Source organism: Thamnophis sirtalis, unplaced genomic scaffold, assembly GCF_051295495.1.
Source record: "Thamnophis sirtalis isolate CommonGarterSnake01/CBP01778 unplaced genomic scaffold, rThaSir2_p1.2 scaffold_5, whole genome shotgun sequence".
In the NCBI taxonomy this organism is placed as follows: domain Eukaryota; kingdom Metazoa; phylum Chordata; class Lepidosauria; order Squamata; family Natricidae; genus Thamnophis; species Thamnophis sirtalis.
The window spans coordinates 130362684-130379094 of NW_028261385.1; the positions used below are offsets into that span (position 1 = coordinate 130362684).

At 40.7% G+C, this 16411-nt stretch overlaps 1 protein-coding gene across 1 annotated transcript in view; it reads left to right on the forward strand.

The window, feature by feature from the left end:
- The first annotated feature begins 10397 nt into the window (after nucleotides 1-10397).
- RANBP17 (RAN binding protein 17) overlaps nucleotides 10398-16411 on the forward strand; it is a 187488-nt gene continuing 181474 nt past the window's right edge. The window contains exons 1-2 of the mRNA XM_014056469.2: nucleotides 10398-10454; nucleotides 14905-15051. Coding sequence (XP_013911944.2) covers nucleotides 10437-10454; nucleotides 14905-15051 — 165 coding nt within the window. The 5' untranslated portion in view covers nucleotides 10398-10436. The remainder of the gene's footprint in view (nucleotides 10455-14904; nucleotides 15052-16411) is intronic.

A 16411-nucleotide genomic window follows, 5' to 3' on the forward strand; every position in this document is an offset into this window, starting at 1 on the left:
GGAAGAAATTGTGTGGTCAGGGCAAAAAAATAAATACCAATTTAATATGGCTACTCCCAAACTAATATTTTCCCCTTCCTGTAAACTGAAAAATGTAACTTAGAAGCAAGTTTTAGAAAGGTTGTGGGGCTTAGAAAATCATGACAAATTGCAATTTAGCTTCCAATGAAGAAATCTTCTGCTATGGCAAATGTCAATGCTTCACTGCTTGGAGTTCCAATGGGCATCCCGGAGGAGAGCCTTCTCTGTTGCTGCTCCGACCCTCTGGAACGAACTCCCCGTGGAGATTCGCACCCTCACCACCCTCCAGGCCTTCCGCATAGCCCTTAAAACCTGGCTGTTCCGACAGGCCTGGGGCTAAAAAAAAAATAGTTGCCCCTATCTCGAATGGTATGATTGTTGCATTTTTAATTATGTATTGTTCTGTGTTGTTGTCAATGGTCTGTATCCCCCTTCCCTTGTTTGAGTTGTGAGCCGCCCTGAGTCCCTTACAGGGAAAAGGGCGGCATACAAATGAAATAAAACTTCAAACTTCATCTATAATCAGCTCCTGGAGTCCCAATGGCTTGTTCAAGAAACAGATATAGTGTACCAGAATAAGGCGTTTTGAACACAACTGGCCACATCAGCAATTCCCGTATTTCATTACCTTTAAAAAAAAAAAGGACACTTGAGGGAAACACTGAGAAAGCAGTTACAGTATTCCAGTGGCTCAACCATGATTTGAAGTGACTCGAAGCATTTGAAATGTGGATTTACAGGCGACTCTTACGTATAAGTTGGGTTGACAAAATCAGAAATAAGGAGGTGATAAGTCACCCGGGAAAGCCAAGGGAAATCATCAAAACCATAAAAAAAGCAAAAGTTAGAATATTTTGGACATGTGATACGACACCCCCAAAAATATGGCATACTTCACTTAATCTTCCAGAGAATGATTGAAGGCAAATGAGGTCCAGGCAGAAGAAGAACATCATGGCTTCAAAATCTAAGGGACTGATTTTGACAAAACTCAACCGCACTTTTTCATGCGGCTGTTGATAAAAATAGGATTGCCAACATGATCGCCAACGTCTGATGATGGATATGGCACAAAAAGAAGAACCATGACTGATTGACAGCCTACTGTGCTATCCTTGGTTAAGAAGGCTGAGTGGTTATAGTTCTCTGCAAGCAACTAAAACAGCTCAGCTCATCCTGATCAAATCGAGTAGAAATGGAAGATTGGGCAATGGAAAAACCAGTGTGTGTGTGTGTGTGTGTGCTTTGTGTGTATTTGTTTGTTTGTTTATTTATGTCCTGCTTTTATTGTTTTTATAAATAAGTAAAGGCAGTGAACATACCTATTCCTTTTATTTTCCCTACAATAACCACCCTGTAAGATAGGTTGGGTTGTAAGAGAGTGACTAGCCCAAAGTCACCCAGCCAACCAATTATGTAGAAGTGCCCAAAGTTGTCAGAATAGAGAATATTACCTTCTATTTTTAATTTTCCAATGTTTTGCACAATTTCTTCCATCAATGTTCTTATAAAAAAAATTATTAGGGCAGAAGGTGATACAACTATGCACGGTCTCAGACTCAGACGCGTTTGGAGTCTTATGCCTGAGAACCCTGGGAAATACATAGGACAATGAACAGTAAATTTATTGGATTATTTTAAAAAGTCAGAAACAGCAGTAATCACATAATTAGTCACACACAATGGCATATGATCACTAGGGTTTGCAAGGTTTTTTTTTTAACCAAATAAAGTCATTCTTGTTTTATCTAGTACTAGCTGATAACCCGGCGTTGTCTGGATATTTATTTATAGGGGGAAAATGTCGGACCAAATATAATTTCTAATTTTCCCCCTTACCAGAGTACCAGTACCCCCGTGGATGTCTTTACCATGGCAACTCCACTGTGCTGTACAGTAGAAGTCATTTTAAGGCACAACAGGCTGTATCTTAACAGAACACACACTCCGAGGGCGTTAGGGGTGTCTTACTCCCACAGTATTTTTTCCAGAGAATAAGTTATTTGTGTATCAAGTTTGGTTGAAATTGCTGGAGGCGTTCCAGAGTTAAGCTGGTACACACACACAAACACACATTTTCATATACGTTTATAGATGGTTATTGGCCTAGCAAGGAACACCTCAATTCATCACATGGCTTTTGCCCTGTTCCTTTAGCTTGGCTATCTCAGCATGCTAACCTTTGATTTCCTTAACTATAGTTTAGGAATTGGTCCCTTCATAAATGGGGATCTACTAGCTTCTCCTCCATCACAGCATGGATCTAGTTATGGGGCAGGAAGAGAACCAATATTCTTTTTTTTAGCCCTAAAATGTTCCAGAGACAGCATTTACCTGTTTGACTTTGGCCTTCAGTAGAAAAAAGGCAAAGGAGAGAATGGGACTAGACCCCATATTAGATTTCCAGAGAAGACCACTCCTGTACTCTCTCCTCAATGCTTCTGAATAGTGCTACTTTTTCTGCCTCTATTGCCTGCTTAGACATAGAGATACAGGATTATATTCCCTCACTCTGAGTCCAAGAAAGAAAAAAAGGAAAGATGTCCCCGTGGAGATTCGTACCCTCACCACCGTCCAGACCTTCCGCACAGCCCTCAAGATCTGGCTATCCCGTCAGGCCTGGGGATAAGATCCGAACCTTGCCCCACCCGAATGCTGAATGAATGTTGTGTTTTTTTTTGTTTTTTTTAATAAATGTTTTTTTAATTTTAATTAAAACAAGTACAGCATCTTTCTTTACATCTGTAGAAAATGTATCAATTGATTACAGATCCTCCACAATCAACAAACATAACTCCTATTACCTCAAGCATTATTATATATCCATTTTCATTTGACTGTAATTATTATTTAAAAATATTAATACAAGTAATAATCTTGAACAATACCTGCCCACACCAGTGGGGAAAAAAACAAAACAAAAAGAAAAGGCAAATAAATAAATAAATAAATAAATAAATAAAAGACAAAAACTACAAAGGACAATGAATGTTGTGTTTTATCGGTTTATTTATTTTTTATTCACATTTTCTTTCTTTCTTGTGTTTTGTCTTACACTCCCTTCCCATTGATTGTAAGTCGCCCTGAGTCCCCTCAGGGAAAAGGGCGGCCTATAAATGTCAATAAAACTACAAACTACAAAACTTCCCCCAAGGCTCTCAAATTCCAGCAATTCCAAAGCAGGCTGCCTGCTTGAAGCAAAGAAAATACACATTTCTGCAGCAGTGAGCCTCACAGAGCTAAGTTATTCAAGCAATAGACTCTGGAAACTATCTTATATATGACATGCTTGAAAGTGAATCTCATTACTTGTTAATTGGAGGAGTGGTTGTCAGGATACATGGGGGTGGTTTATTCAGCCTAACATGGACCCTCCCCCACAATGAATGTCACAGAACCCATTTCTTGAAACAATATTTTGGTTGACTGACTGACCTGACTACTGATTGATTGTTTGATTGATTGATTGGTTGGTTGGTTGACTGATTATATGCTATCAAATTGGTGTCACATTTTAATAAAAGTACAGATTTTCTCCATGGCATATAGTCTCTAATCTCTACTCCTAAAGGACCCACTACTGGGAGTTACTAAATATTTGGAGAAACCATGAGTTGCTTGCAGCATGAGATAGACAATCCTCTGGAAATATCATTTAAATATTGAAGCCATGTCATGAATGTTCTTTATGCACTTATCTGGAGACCTTCATTAATCAATCTTAACTTAAATTTACAACAATAAAAAAATATCGGGACTCCCCACCCTTCGCTAAACCGGGCATGGGCATGGCGAGAGTGTGATACATCCAGCCCGTGGGCCGGGAGTTTGACAGTCTTGCCCTAGAGAATAGATTTTGTAAATATTCAAAGGATGCATATTCCTACAAAATTTTTATTTTTCTACAGCCCCGATTGCAGTGGCCCAGTCTTTTACACATTTAATCTGAAAGTGTGATTGAAATCTGCATAGATTAAATTAAATTAAAATGTGTCCTCCCCAAACATAATGATTATAATAGCTTGATCAAAATGAAAGTTATAAAATAGAATTTAGTGCCCAAGCGGAATTGCAGCAAATCACACAGTTTACAGTTATAACTGTCCTTCATGCTGGGTTCAAAATTAACAGCCATCATTGGGGGGGGGGGGGAGATAAAAGATCTAAGCATGCTTGGAAACAGATGGGATGTTTTGCTTCATTATGCAGAACAGAGGTAAACAAGAACGAAAACAATGTTTTTGAGGAAAAAAAGTTTTTAAAAATGAAGCTGGTCATACTGTGGCAAAAGGATGTTGAATTGATGGCACACTCAGTTTCATTTCAGATTCCAAACTCAATTCATGAGTATCAAAATCCTCATCTCCCTCATATTCTCCCTCACAACAGACATCTTATGAGGTTACCTATATTCTGGGTTCCTTAAAGGTTTGAAGGTTTTATTCGACTTGTATGCCGCCCTATTCCCGAGGGACTCAGGGCGGCTAACAAAACAAAGGGAGGGGTAGGAAGGACGATACAAAAAGGAAAACCACAACATAAACAAACAACAGTACAAAACAGTCTAAAAGGTTTCAACACGCATACCCATTCGAGTAGGGGATGGGACTCAGCAGCCCCAGGCCTGCTGGAACAGCCAGGTCTCGACGGCTTTATGGAAAGCCTGAAGGGTGGTGAGGGTCCGAATCTCCACGTTCCAAAGGGCCGGAGCAGCCACAGAGAAGGCCCTCCTCTGGGTGGTTGCCAGCTGACATTGGCCGGCCGATGGAATTTGGAGGAGGCCTAATCTGTGGGATCTAATGGGTCTTTGGGAGGTAATCGGCAGGAGGCAGTCTCTCAAGTACCCAGGTCCAATACCATGTAGGGCTTTATAAGTGACGACTAGCACTTTGAAGCGTATCCGGAGACCAATAGGTAACCAGTGCAGCTCGCGGAGGATAGGTGTAACGTGGGTGTACCGAGGCACACCCACAATCACTCTCGCGGCTGCGTTCTGGACCAGCTGAAATCTCCGAACACTCTTCAAGGGCTGCCCCATGTGGAGCGCATTGCAGTAGTCCAGTCTTGAGGTCACAAGGGCGTGAGTGACTGTTGTGAGAGCCTCCCGGTTCAGGTAGGGACGCAATTGGTGTACCAGGCGAACCTGGGCAAATGCCCCCCTGGTCACAGCCGACAAATGATGATCTAAAGTCAGCTATGGATCCAGGAGGACTCCCAAATTGTGAGCCCTATCTGAGGGGCGTATAATTTCACCCCCCAGCCTGAGAGTTGGAGAACATAGCCAATTTTTGGGAGGGAAAATCACAAGGCACTCGGTCTTGTCAGGGTTGAGAGCCAGTTTGTTAACTCCCATCCAGATCCTGAAAAGGCACAATGAGCTTAGGTTACATAGCCAGAACTTGTGCTATTAAAATAACAATTGCCATAATATAATTGTTTATGATACTTTCACAAAAAAATAGGTTTGGGGGTATAGGCTGTAAATAAAAGATGACAAGAGCCTTGTAGCCTGTTGTTTGCCTGTGCACTTTTACCAGGATCGAATCACCACACGGTACTTTGTTGGAATCGGCTGAAGACATTTTTATTTCCGGTTGAGTTAATAACAATTAACAGATTCGCACATACGCAAGATGAATAGGCTATACAAAGCTCTTACGAGAAAGAATGCTTAAGAAGGAACTCTTTTTGAAGCATCAAAGAAGCCTCATTACTTACATGAGATTGGGGAAAGATAAATTATGTTAATGTTAAAAGTGCACCCTCTTCTGGGTGCCCAGATCTTTTTTCTTGTCTTCTCTTTGAATAGACAGCTGCCGAACAGTCAAGTCCCTTCCTTTTCTGGTCTTGGAGAATGGCCCACTTCAAAAAAAGAGGCTGAGTGAGGTTATGGGTCAAATAGCTCAATGGAATCTTCACCTTCCTTTCTTTTTGCTTTTTTATTATATTAAAGATGGAACATTTTTCACTTGATAGGTTCTTCACAGCCAATAGGAGAAACTATACCTTTGTTGGGACACTGGAACTCAATTCAGGAGATGCCTTTGAGTGTCACGTTTATCTGATGAGGAACCGTTTCCAAGCTTTGCTTGTGAGATTAGTGAACTTCTATACCTAGTAAGTCATGGGTATAGTACCATACTCTACATGAGGAGCCTTTCCTTGGTGTACACATGACCACAAGTTATAATTGAGTAGCATTGGGATTTCAATTCATGTGAAAGCCTTCACATGTACAGGAAGGTTCCTACATGTACAAGAAACTGACAAGGATTCTGTATTCATGGTTCACAGGATACAGTGGTAGCATTTGGGAGGGAGCATGAAACACTTCTAACTTCTACTTCAAGTGACTGGGAAAAAACATTTTCAGGAATCTCTAAGAATATTGCAAGATTGAATATGAATTGGTCACGTAAGCAATGAAGTGATAGGTTGGGCTGTACTAAAATAAAGCACACTAGCCAAAATACACAAGAATGCTAAAGATGATACAAGGTCAAAAAGAATATTTTAAAACTGTAGCAGAAAATTACAGTACACTCAGAAGGCAGGTTAGTGATGGAAGGGTAGTGGCTACTAATTCATCTGAAAATATTATTTTGAGTTTATTGGACTCCTCAAATAATATTTTAAACAGATGGACATTAGGTTTCTTAACTTGGCAGCAGAAGAAATGCAAAGATTCTTTAACTCACTTGATTTGGTCTTGTTCTGCATTGCATTGTTTCAGATTAAAAATAGCATAATTATGTGGTGAAATATATATTAAGATCTCAAGTTAAATTATATTTTTAAACTCAAATTACGGAAAGCTTTGATTTGACTCAGCTTGGGACAAAGCAAAGAGGATAACTGGAAAGAAAGTTACTCACTTGATTTTAAGGAATAATTTATTAAATTTATATGCAACCTGCCTCCCAACAATGGATCCAAGAAATGTTTTTATCTATTTTTAAAGTCTTTGTATTCTGAAGAAGAGAAGATGATATTTATCTTGGTATATCATCCAAATTTAATGTTAGGCTCATAACTGAATTCTATAAAGTTTTTACCCTGGACCATTTATTATTTTTGTGGGAACTATGCTTACTTCATTTCACCACTATAAATATTTAGCATCTTCCCATATTATCTTCATCAACTACAGGTTATTGTTTGTTACTAGCAATATAATCACTTAAATCAATATATTTCCCCTCCTACTCCCCCCTTTCCTTGCTGTCCAAAAATGTTTGCTGGCTTTTTCTGATCACAGAGCAATTAGGCCATGCCTATCTAAGTTTCAGGTGAGATAGAGATGTGTGAACATATTGAATTTAATAGAACGTATTTATGCTCTCAAGGAAATTATTACATACACACCTCTGAATGATGGCTTTCAATTCTGTTTCACAACATTTTCTTAACATTTACTCCTTGTATGTTTATTGTTCTAATACCACAACTTACAATATTGCAATTTCAGCTTAGTACAACATACAAAATACTTTGTATTTCGGGACACAGCATCATTCTGTTACTTTCTGCATTTTTCCCCAAAGGCATTGATTCTTCATTTTTCTGGTCCTCATTTTCGCCACTTTCCTTTCTATCATATCTTTCCATCAAATAATTTCATGACATTGTCCAATGCCAAAATAAAAGGCTGGTTTTAGAAAGCCAATGTAATTTAGTCTTCCTATGTTGATGTCAAATGGCATAATAATCTATCAGCTTCAGTTGGAACTGATAAGGGAACAGAAATCACCATTAGTTAACCATGCCAATTGTAGCTCAGTCTGTGATTGAAAGAATATAATGCCTTCTTATATTTAGGAAGATTTGGATGTCCTTGATTGGCTTCACACAGGGTGCTAAACACGATTGGTTGGGCATCAGTGCAATAATAAGCAATTTTCTTTGGGTTGAGCATTCTTAAACTGGCATCCTGGGACTGCATTACAAAAGATAATAGCTCATGGGAACAGCTTTAATGTCGGGAGGAGCTAAAAGGAAATATTATTGATAATTAATGTTGTGGATCCTATTGGTCAAGGAATTTCAGCTGGCAGGGTCCAGGAGAAAAGGCTTTGTGCCCCCTGAGATCAGATCTTCACCCAACCTACTGACTTTCTGCAAGAGCTGAAGATCTGGCTCTTTCAGCTGGCCTGGGGCTCCAAGGGAGGGTGCATCACTTTAGAGATGGCTATTGGATTAAGAAAAGAACCCACCTTTACCTGTATGCATCTTGCATCTTTGCTCCCCATCTTCTAATTATAAATTTGTTGTTGTTATTATTTTTACTGTTTATTGGCTTTGAATGTTTGTAAGCTGCCCAGAGTTGCCTGTAGTCGAGGTGGGCAACATACAAGTCAAATAAATAAATACATAAATAAAACCATTAAATTGTTAAGGATAGTATGAGCATCCTTTTATGAACACATTCTTACAGTAATTCCCATCTTCAGGTGACTCCCAGGTTTAAATTAAGAAATATACAAATCAAAAATCAACCATATTTTCTCCCTCCCTCATGCAAAGGCATTAAGCTCTTTAAGTGGGGAATGGTTGAGAACCTGCAATGCAATCGTTGGGGCTCCGGGAAAAAAACTATAACATGTATAGTTCATGAATGTCTATTTGAGAAATTTCAGGATGCAGCCACATCAGAAGCAATTGGATACTTAACTTTCTTAGATATTGAATTGTAAGATCTATCCCATTGCAATTCTATGGCTCCATATTATGATTTTATTACGGTTTTATCATAGTGTGTGTGCGCACGCGTGCGCGCATGTGCGTGCCATAATGGGGTTTTGGTGCAGCGTTTACTTGATTCTTATAGGCAGGCAACAGAATCTGCCAGGATGTTAAGGCCCTCACTTCATGTAACAAAAATTAAGTGAAAGAGCAGCATGTAATTAATTGCTGTATTTTTCCTGACAGGAAGAAGTGCTTGCCCGATTTTATCCTGATGTGCCAAAGTAACCTAGGCAGCTTTGATCTACAGTAATGGGCAGTTTTTTTAATGAGGATGGGTTACATGCAGATTTAACCTTCATTCATTTCACAGCGAGACTTTGGGACAGCCTCTGGTTTTAGTCTAACCTGTACCTGCAGAGTTGTGGGAGTAATATTGTCGCTTTGTGAGCCACATTTTACTCTAGGATTATGTGCATTTATGGTTATTTGAGTTTACTTTGTTATGTAAAATAGGTTCATTCAGAAAAATTATATATTTTCTACTCGCCTTTGGTCAGTGCAAGACAGCACCCGCATTCCTAGCTTCTGAATTATTCCCAACAAACCTGTGAAATAGCAGAGAGTAAGTGACGGCTTCTAAGTCACCAGTGTGCTTCTTAGGGATGGGAGGCTTAAACTTACTCCCTCTTCCTATGCTCTTTAAGACTTAACTGCTATGCCCCATCACCTCCTGGTTGGGGTATACAGAGCCCATACAGGTGTATGTCAGTATGCCAGTTTGATATAATGGCTAAAATGCTGGGCAAGAATTAAGAGAGGTGAGTTCCCATCCTCTGCAATGCACAAAAACTGGGTGAGTGGCTTTGGGCCAGTCTCTCTCAACAAAAACCACCTCTCAGGGTTGTTGTTGTGAAGATAATAGGAGGAGGGAGCACTAAGTATTGTATGTGGTCTTGATCTGACTCAAAAATCAAGGCAGGAGAAAAATAAATAGGTCTCCAGAGGTCCTGGGATAAAGCAATTCAGGAGATATAAAGAAAGAAGAATCCAACTCTGTGCACGCTTATGGCACGTATTTTTCAGAGACTGCTTACTTCCTAGGAGTAGTTTGTTACTGCAAACTGCTAAAAGCCCACCGGTATTTCGTCCGCTCCTCTCTTTCTATTCCTGGTTCTTCCTATGGATGTGGGGACGTGCCGATGGCTGAGACTGGTCTGATGCCCCACGTTTAGCCATAATGGGGTTTTGGTGCAGCGTTTACTTGAACCAAACCGCCGCGACTGCAAGCAATGCGTTACTGCTCGGCGTTGCGGGATGCAAGCAATTGTGCAAGCAATTGTGGCCGATTCCGACGGCGTTGCACTCAACCCCAGGCCACCACCTTGTGCACTGGCTTCGTAAGTCGGGCAGCGTTTGCGCCAGCTTTCCCTCCGCATAAAGTTAAAACAAAGCGGAAGGAAAGCGGCGGGGCAGGTTCGGCTCGGCCTCCTCCTTTCACCGGGCTCCCCCGCAATCGCTTCCCTTTTCCCGCCTAAAGTCGCTCGCGCCCTGCCTCCCTCCTCCGCTTGCCCCAAGCAGCCGCTGCCGGCGCGAACATTTCCTGCCGGCGGGCCCCGCTGCCCTCCGCTTCGCTCCTCCCAGCTCGCCCGCCCGCCCGCCCGCTCGGGCACCGCAGCAGCCTGCGCCTCCCCCGCCCCGGCTCCTCTCGGCGTCACCCTCCTGCCTGGAAGATGGCGCTGGGCGGCCAGGTTGGTGTGCCTAGAAACGGGGCGTTGGGCGCCTTAGGCGGGCCGTTGGACGGATAGGCCGGGAGAAGAGGCAGGGCGGGAAGGGGTGGAAAGGCGGTTCGGGGAACGGGGCGTTGGGAGGGTAGGTAGCGCATTCCTCTTGGGCAGGCAGTGCCTCCAGGGGGGCTGTATTTGGAGGAGAGGTGAGAAGTGGCTCTCCCTCCTCCCCGCCGCCTCTCTTCCCCCCAATTGAGGCTTTGCAGAGAGGAGGGTGGAAACAGGAGGGAAGTCCGTCCTTGGGGACTGGGCGGGGGTCACTCACCCCCACCCCTCTTTCTCGTTTTTAAGAGGTGGCAAAATAGGTGGGGTGGTAAGTGGTGATCTCCCGAGGAGGTGTTTAGAAAAGTGATGGGTCTTTAAGAAAGTGCTTGCTTTTGGGCAGCAGACCCAGAGGTAGAGGATGCCTGCAATAGTAACAGAGGAGAGTGGAGTTATAGAGGTTCAAGCTACACCAACCCCCAAAAACCTGCCTGCAGACCCCCAAAACGGTTTCTTCAAGCCCAGGCAAGGCTTTTTGCTCTGCATCATTGTAGAGCAGGTGGAAAATTTTGTTGTAGAAACTGGGAATGACTGAGGCAGAATGTGAGTATATAGATGCCATGTACGGTGAAAAAGATTTTATAGTGTATTTGTGGAGATTCAGCTGCCTGTGGGACTTCTTCATCTTAGATTAGATAAAACTCCATTTCTTAAATAATCCCTCTTTCCTGAATAAGTGCAACCTCAAGGACCTATTGCTGTGTTCGTAACATCCATGGATGGTTATGTGTTTTTTTCTTCCCCAAAATGCTGAAATAAATTGTTAAGAATTCCTAAAAAATTTTTTTAGTTCCGTGAACAGACAGCATATGTTCGTCATCAGCTATAGAGAACATAACCCAGATAATAAATATCTGTGGAATTTGTAGTCAAATTTAGACAGTTTTTCCCCAAGGATTTGGATGCTACGATAAGTGGGGAAGAAGGTAAATTAATATCTGCTAGTTGATTTATAGTATGGCTAACAAAAATATGGCTATATTTCAACAACCCAAATTGGATTTGCACCACATGTATAAGTGAGAGGTGTTTTGTTAGCGCTTAGCCTGGTTTTCTGATTCTTCGTGACAGTTGACCACATGGCCAGGGCATTCACCAAGAAAGTAAGATAAAATGTAGTTGATTGGTTTGTGTTACTCAGGGTGACCATCTGATCTGAGTTTATGGAAAGAAGCATAGCAGTTAACAATTATTCTTCCATTGCCCCTAGATCATCTTGTTATTTTACCTTAGCGGGAATAAAAAAAAAATTCCCCTTAAAAGTTGGGTCTGATGGCTTCCTATGAATTCTGTAAGGAAGTTTTAGTAATATAACCAGGTGTTTCTTTAAATTTTAGGTAATTTTTTGAAAGAAGAATTAGACTAAATGGTTGATATTATAGGACCAAAGTGCAAAAGCTCTTTATGCTAAATAAATAAGGAAATAAGAATAATAGGGAAATTCATAAGAAGGAGACGTAAGAACTCATTTGATATGACAAATGAAATGTTCACGTGTGTGTTATCTTTCATCTGCTCTCTGGTATAGATTTGTGATGGGAGATGAAATCCATTTTATCTGGGATTTGAGTTTTGCTAAAGGACAGACCATATTAGATCGAGTCTTTGAGATGGCATAATTTTCTACATACTTTTAGAAGAGTTCGTTTTACACAATATAAATAATTAGTGATAAAAAATGTCCTGAACATTTTGAAGCAATAAAAGAAAATCTAGTTTTCTATTGGAAAAAATCGATATTTTGGTCAAAATAAAAAAGTACCGTGGATATAAAAAATCTACACGTCCCTGTTAAAATGTCAGGGATTTGAGATGTAAAAAAATCAGGCAACGGTAAATCATTTCGGGTCCCCCCCCATTTTAATATAACATATAAGCTGTACAATTTAATTGCAAAAGAAACTAAAACCTTTTAAGGGGATATAACAATAAAGAATATACAATAATATGGTTTAATAAATGTGCACACCCTCTTATAAACAGGGATGAGACTTCGTTCAAAATTAATATTAAAACTGATTTTAAATAGTCAGTACACACTTGCCATCAGTATTAAGCTCCTATTAAGTTCAACTGTTCTTGTAGGATTTTTCTGGCATTTACTCAGTTGCCCCTTACAGCAAAAACCATGGTCTGCAAAGAGCTTACAAAGCAATCTCATTGTTGGAAGGTATCAGCCAGGAGAAGGGTACAAATAAATTTCCAGGACATTGGGTATACCTTGCAACACAGTGAAGACAGTCATCAATGAGTGGATAAAATATGGCACATTTTCTGGACTGGACCCTTCAAAATTGATGAAAACCCAAAGAAGGAAATTGGTCTAAGAGGCTGCAAAGAGGCCTACAGCAACCTTTTAAAGAGCTGCAGGAATTTCTGACAAGTACTGTCTGTGTAGTACTTGTGACAACACTCTCTTGTATTCATATATCTGGGCTATGGGGTAGGTGGCAAGCCTTTCTTACAAAGAAAACCATCCAAGCTCGGTTATATTTTGCAAAAACCTATATCAAGTCTGAGGAAAGCATGTTATGGTCTGATGAGACCAAGGTTGAATTTTTTGGCCATAATTTCAAAAATTATGTTTGGTGCAAAAACAACATTGTGCTTCACCAATAGTACACCATACCCACAGTGGAACATGGTAGTGGCAGCATTATGCTTTGGGGCTGCTTTTCTTCAGATGCAACTGGAGCTTTAGTCAAGGTGGAAGGAATTATGAACAGTTCCAAATACCAATCAATTTTGGCACAAAGTCTGCTAAAATTCTGACGATGGAAGAGGAATTTCACCTTTCAGCACAAGAAAGCCCTAAGCAGTGATGGCAAACCTTTTAGGCACCGTGCCCAAAGTGCGTGTGCACGCCCAAACTGCAAGGCATGCGCATATGCACGTATGCACTCCGCGCCCCCCCCCAAACTGCAAGGTGTGGCGGTCCTAAAGCATACAACAAAATAATGGCTTCACCAAAAAATTAAAAGTTTTTGAATGGCCCAGCTGGAGTCCAGACTTGAATCCAATTGAAAATCTGTGGGGTGACTTGAAGAAAGCTGATCACAGGAGATGCCCTGGCAATCTGACAGATTTGAAGCGCGTTTGAAAGGAAGAGTGAGCAAAGATTCCCAAGGCAAGATGTGCCATGCAGATGGGCTCCTACCCCAAAAAAACAGAATGCTATCATAAAAGCAAAAGGTTTTTCAACTAAGTTTTAAGGGTGTGCGCACTTATGCAACCACGTTACTGTTCATTTTTATTTTTATTGTCCCCAAAATTTCAGTTAGATTTGGATGTTTGGAAACTGGCATGTATTTATGATGATTGTATTGTCCCCGGGGTCATGTGAACATCTTTTGCGACTTTCTGAAAACCATAGTCAATGGGGAAGCCAGATCCTTTTAATCATTACACTACCTTCACAACCGCAGCGGAGGTCTTTGGTCAGGAGCAGCTTAGTAAATGTAACTTAATTTTAACTATGTTGAAACAATTGCAATTACAATTAATTAGTTTTGCCTTAATGCCTTGGTGTGCTTAATTATCAATATTTACATTAATTATCAATATTTACATAAATACTGCATTAATAATCTTTTGAGATGAGTAAACTAAATGCATTTTAACTGAATGGATCTGTTCTATTCATTGTGTTATCCTGTGCATCAGGAACGGGAATCAATCAAGCCTGGGATAATGTTTGGGCAAACGCATCTTATACTTTTAATAGTGTCATAGAATAGGAAATTAAGAGAAAAATAAATTAAAATTAGAAGCTGGCATCCATGAAGTGAATGGCATAGATCAAGCATATCCCTGAAAGTGTTGATTCTCTTTACTGACTTAGCCGAAGTGCTTGATCTATGCCAGTGATGGTGAACCTTTTTGGCACCAAGTGCCCAAATCCGAGTGTGTGCATGCACACGTGCATGCCAGAGTCCCGTGCGTGCCAGCCATCTGGTCTTCGGGTTTCTGGCGCATGCATGCACACTGGCCAGCTTGTCTTCGGGTTTCCGCCGCTCCTGCATGTGCAAAGATCAACTGGCAAGTGCGCATGAGAGTGCTGGAAACCCGAAGACCAGCTGGTGATGGGTCGCGTCCCCACAGAGAGGGCTCTGCGTGCCCCCTTTGGCAAGCATGCCATAGGTTCACCATCAAAATTTTTGCCATCCACTTCATGGATGTATTTCAGATTATTAAGGAAATTTAAATGCTAAATACGGTATTTTTTGCCACTGAAAAATATTGATTGTTTCATTCTTTGTCAAGGTGTATCATCTGAATGATAAATGAATAAATTAATTATATGGATTTGCATGAACATTCAGGAAAAATGTATATGAAGTTTTAATGTCTGACATTTTATTCCTCCCAACAGAGTTTAGCAGAGTTAGAAGTTCTTTGTAAACAGTTATATGAGGGCACAGATTTAGCCCAGAGAATACAAGCAGAAAAAGTTCTTCTGGAGCTTATTAACAGCCCTGAATGTCTCAGTCAGTGCCAACTTTTACTGGAACAAGGAACGGTAAGTACTTTAAACTTTATTATTGCTGTACATATTTGTTATGCTTTCTTTTGCTCAAATCCCCTTCTGGATACCAAGATTGTCTATGTATTATCAAGATACATTTGACTATCAGATTTTTCATTTTGTTATATGTTACAATAGAAGTAGTAAGATTGATTAGTGATGATAGACAAAGAACTCATAAACTTTTGTAGCATTGGACCAAAGGAGGAATTTTAGAGATTTGAGATTTTATTATTATCCACAGTAGATTGGAGCACCTGTTATATCTTGATAAAAGTTAAGCAAGGTCAGACTTGGTTGGTATTTGGATGGTAGATTCCTGAAAAGCCCAAAGCTGTAGACTAGGCTGGAAAATTGAGAAGATATATTGGAAGAAGACAGTTGTATACTAATTCAATGTTGTTTTCAAAAAGAAGGTGACATGAATATGTCCAAATTCACGGATGTGACGTATACATATAGTCCTCAACCAACAACTGGGTACTTGAGAGACCGCCTACTGCCAATCACCTCCACTAAACCGATAAGATCGCATAGATTAGGCCTCCTCCGAATTCCATCAGCCAGCCAGTGTAGACTGGCAACTACTCGGAGGAGAGCCTTCTCGGTGGCTGCTCCGACCCTCTGGAACGAACTCCCCGTGGAGATCCGGACCCTCACCACCCTCCAGACCTTCCGCGCCGCACTTAAAATCTGGCTATCCCGGCTGGCCTGGGGTTAAAGACTCTAACCCCTACTCGAATTGTATGATTGTTGAGTTCTTAAATGATGTAGTGCTTTTATGTTGTAAATTGTTTGTCCTTCCCCCACCCCTTTTGAACTGTGAGCCGCCCTGAGTCCCCCCAGGGAAAAGGGCGGCATACAAATAAAGTGAAACTAAACTAAACTAAACTAAACTAAACTAAACTGTAATTGAGCCCAGAATTATGGTTGTAAGTCATAGGTTGTAAATTGTTTAGTTGGTCACTATGTGACCGTGCCTATTTTTACAATCCTCTGTGCTGTGGTTTTTAAGTGAATGCCATAATCATTAAACAAAACCATTTTATCCAATGAGTTTTATTCCAAAAACTGGAAATAAATGGTAAATACTGCCAAAAAAAAAAGCTGAAAGTACATGAATGTTGCAAATGGCCATAAATGCAAGCTGGTTATCACATGCTCACAATGTGATCATGTGACTGCATGGGAGATGTGGTTGTCCTAATTCAGGAATTGAGTCATAAGAACCTTGGGGGGGGGGTCTATGGTAACTGACTGGTCACTAAGCAACCATTCATTAGGGTGAGGACTACTCACTATTTTGAGAAGAGGTAATCTGTTGAGATTCTGGTGGATACTGTGTTTACTATGT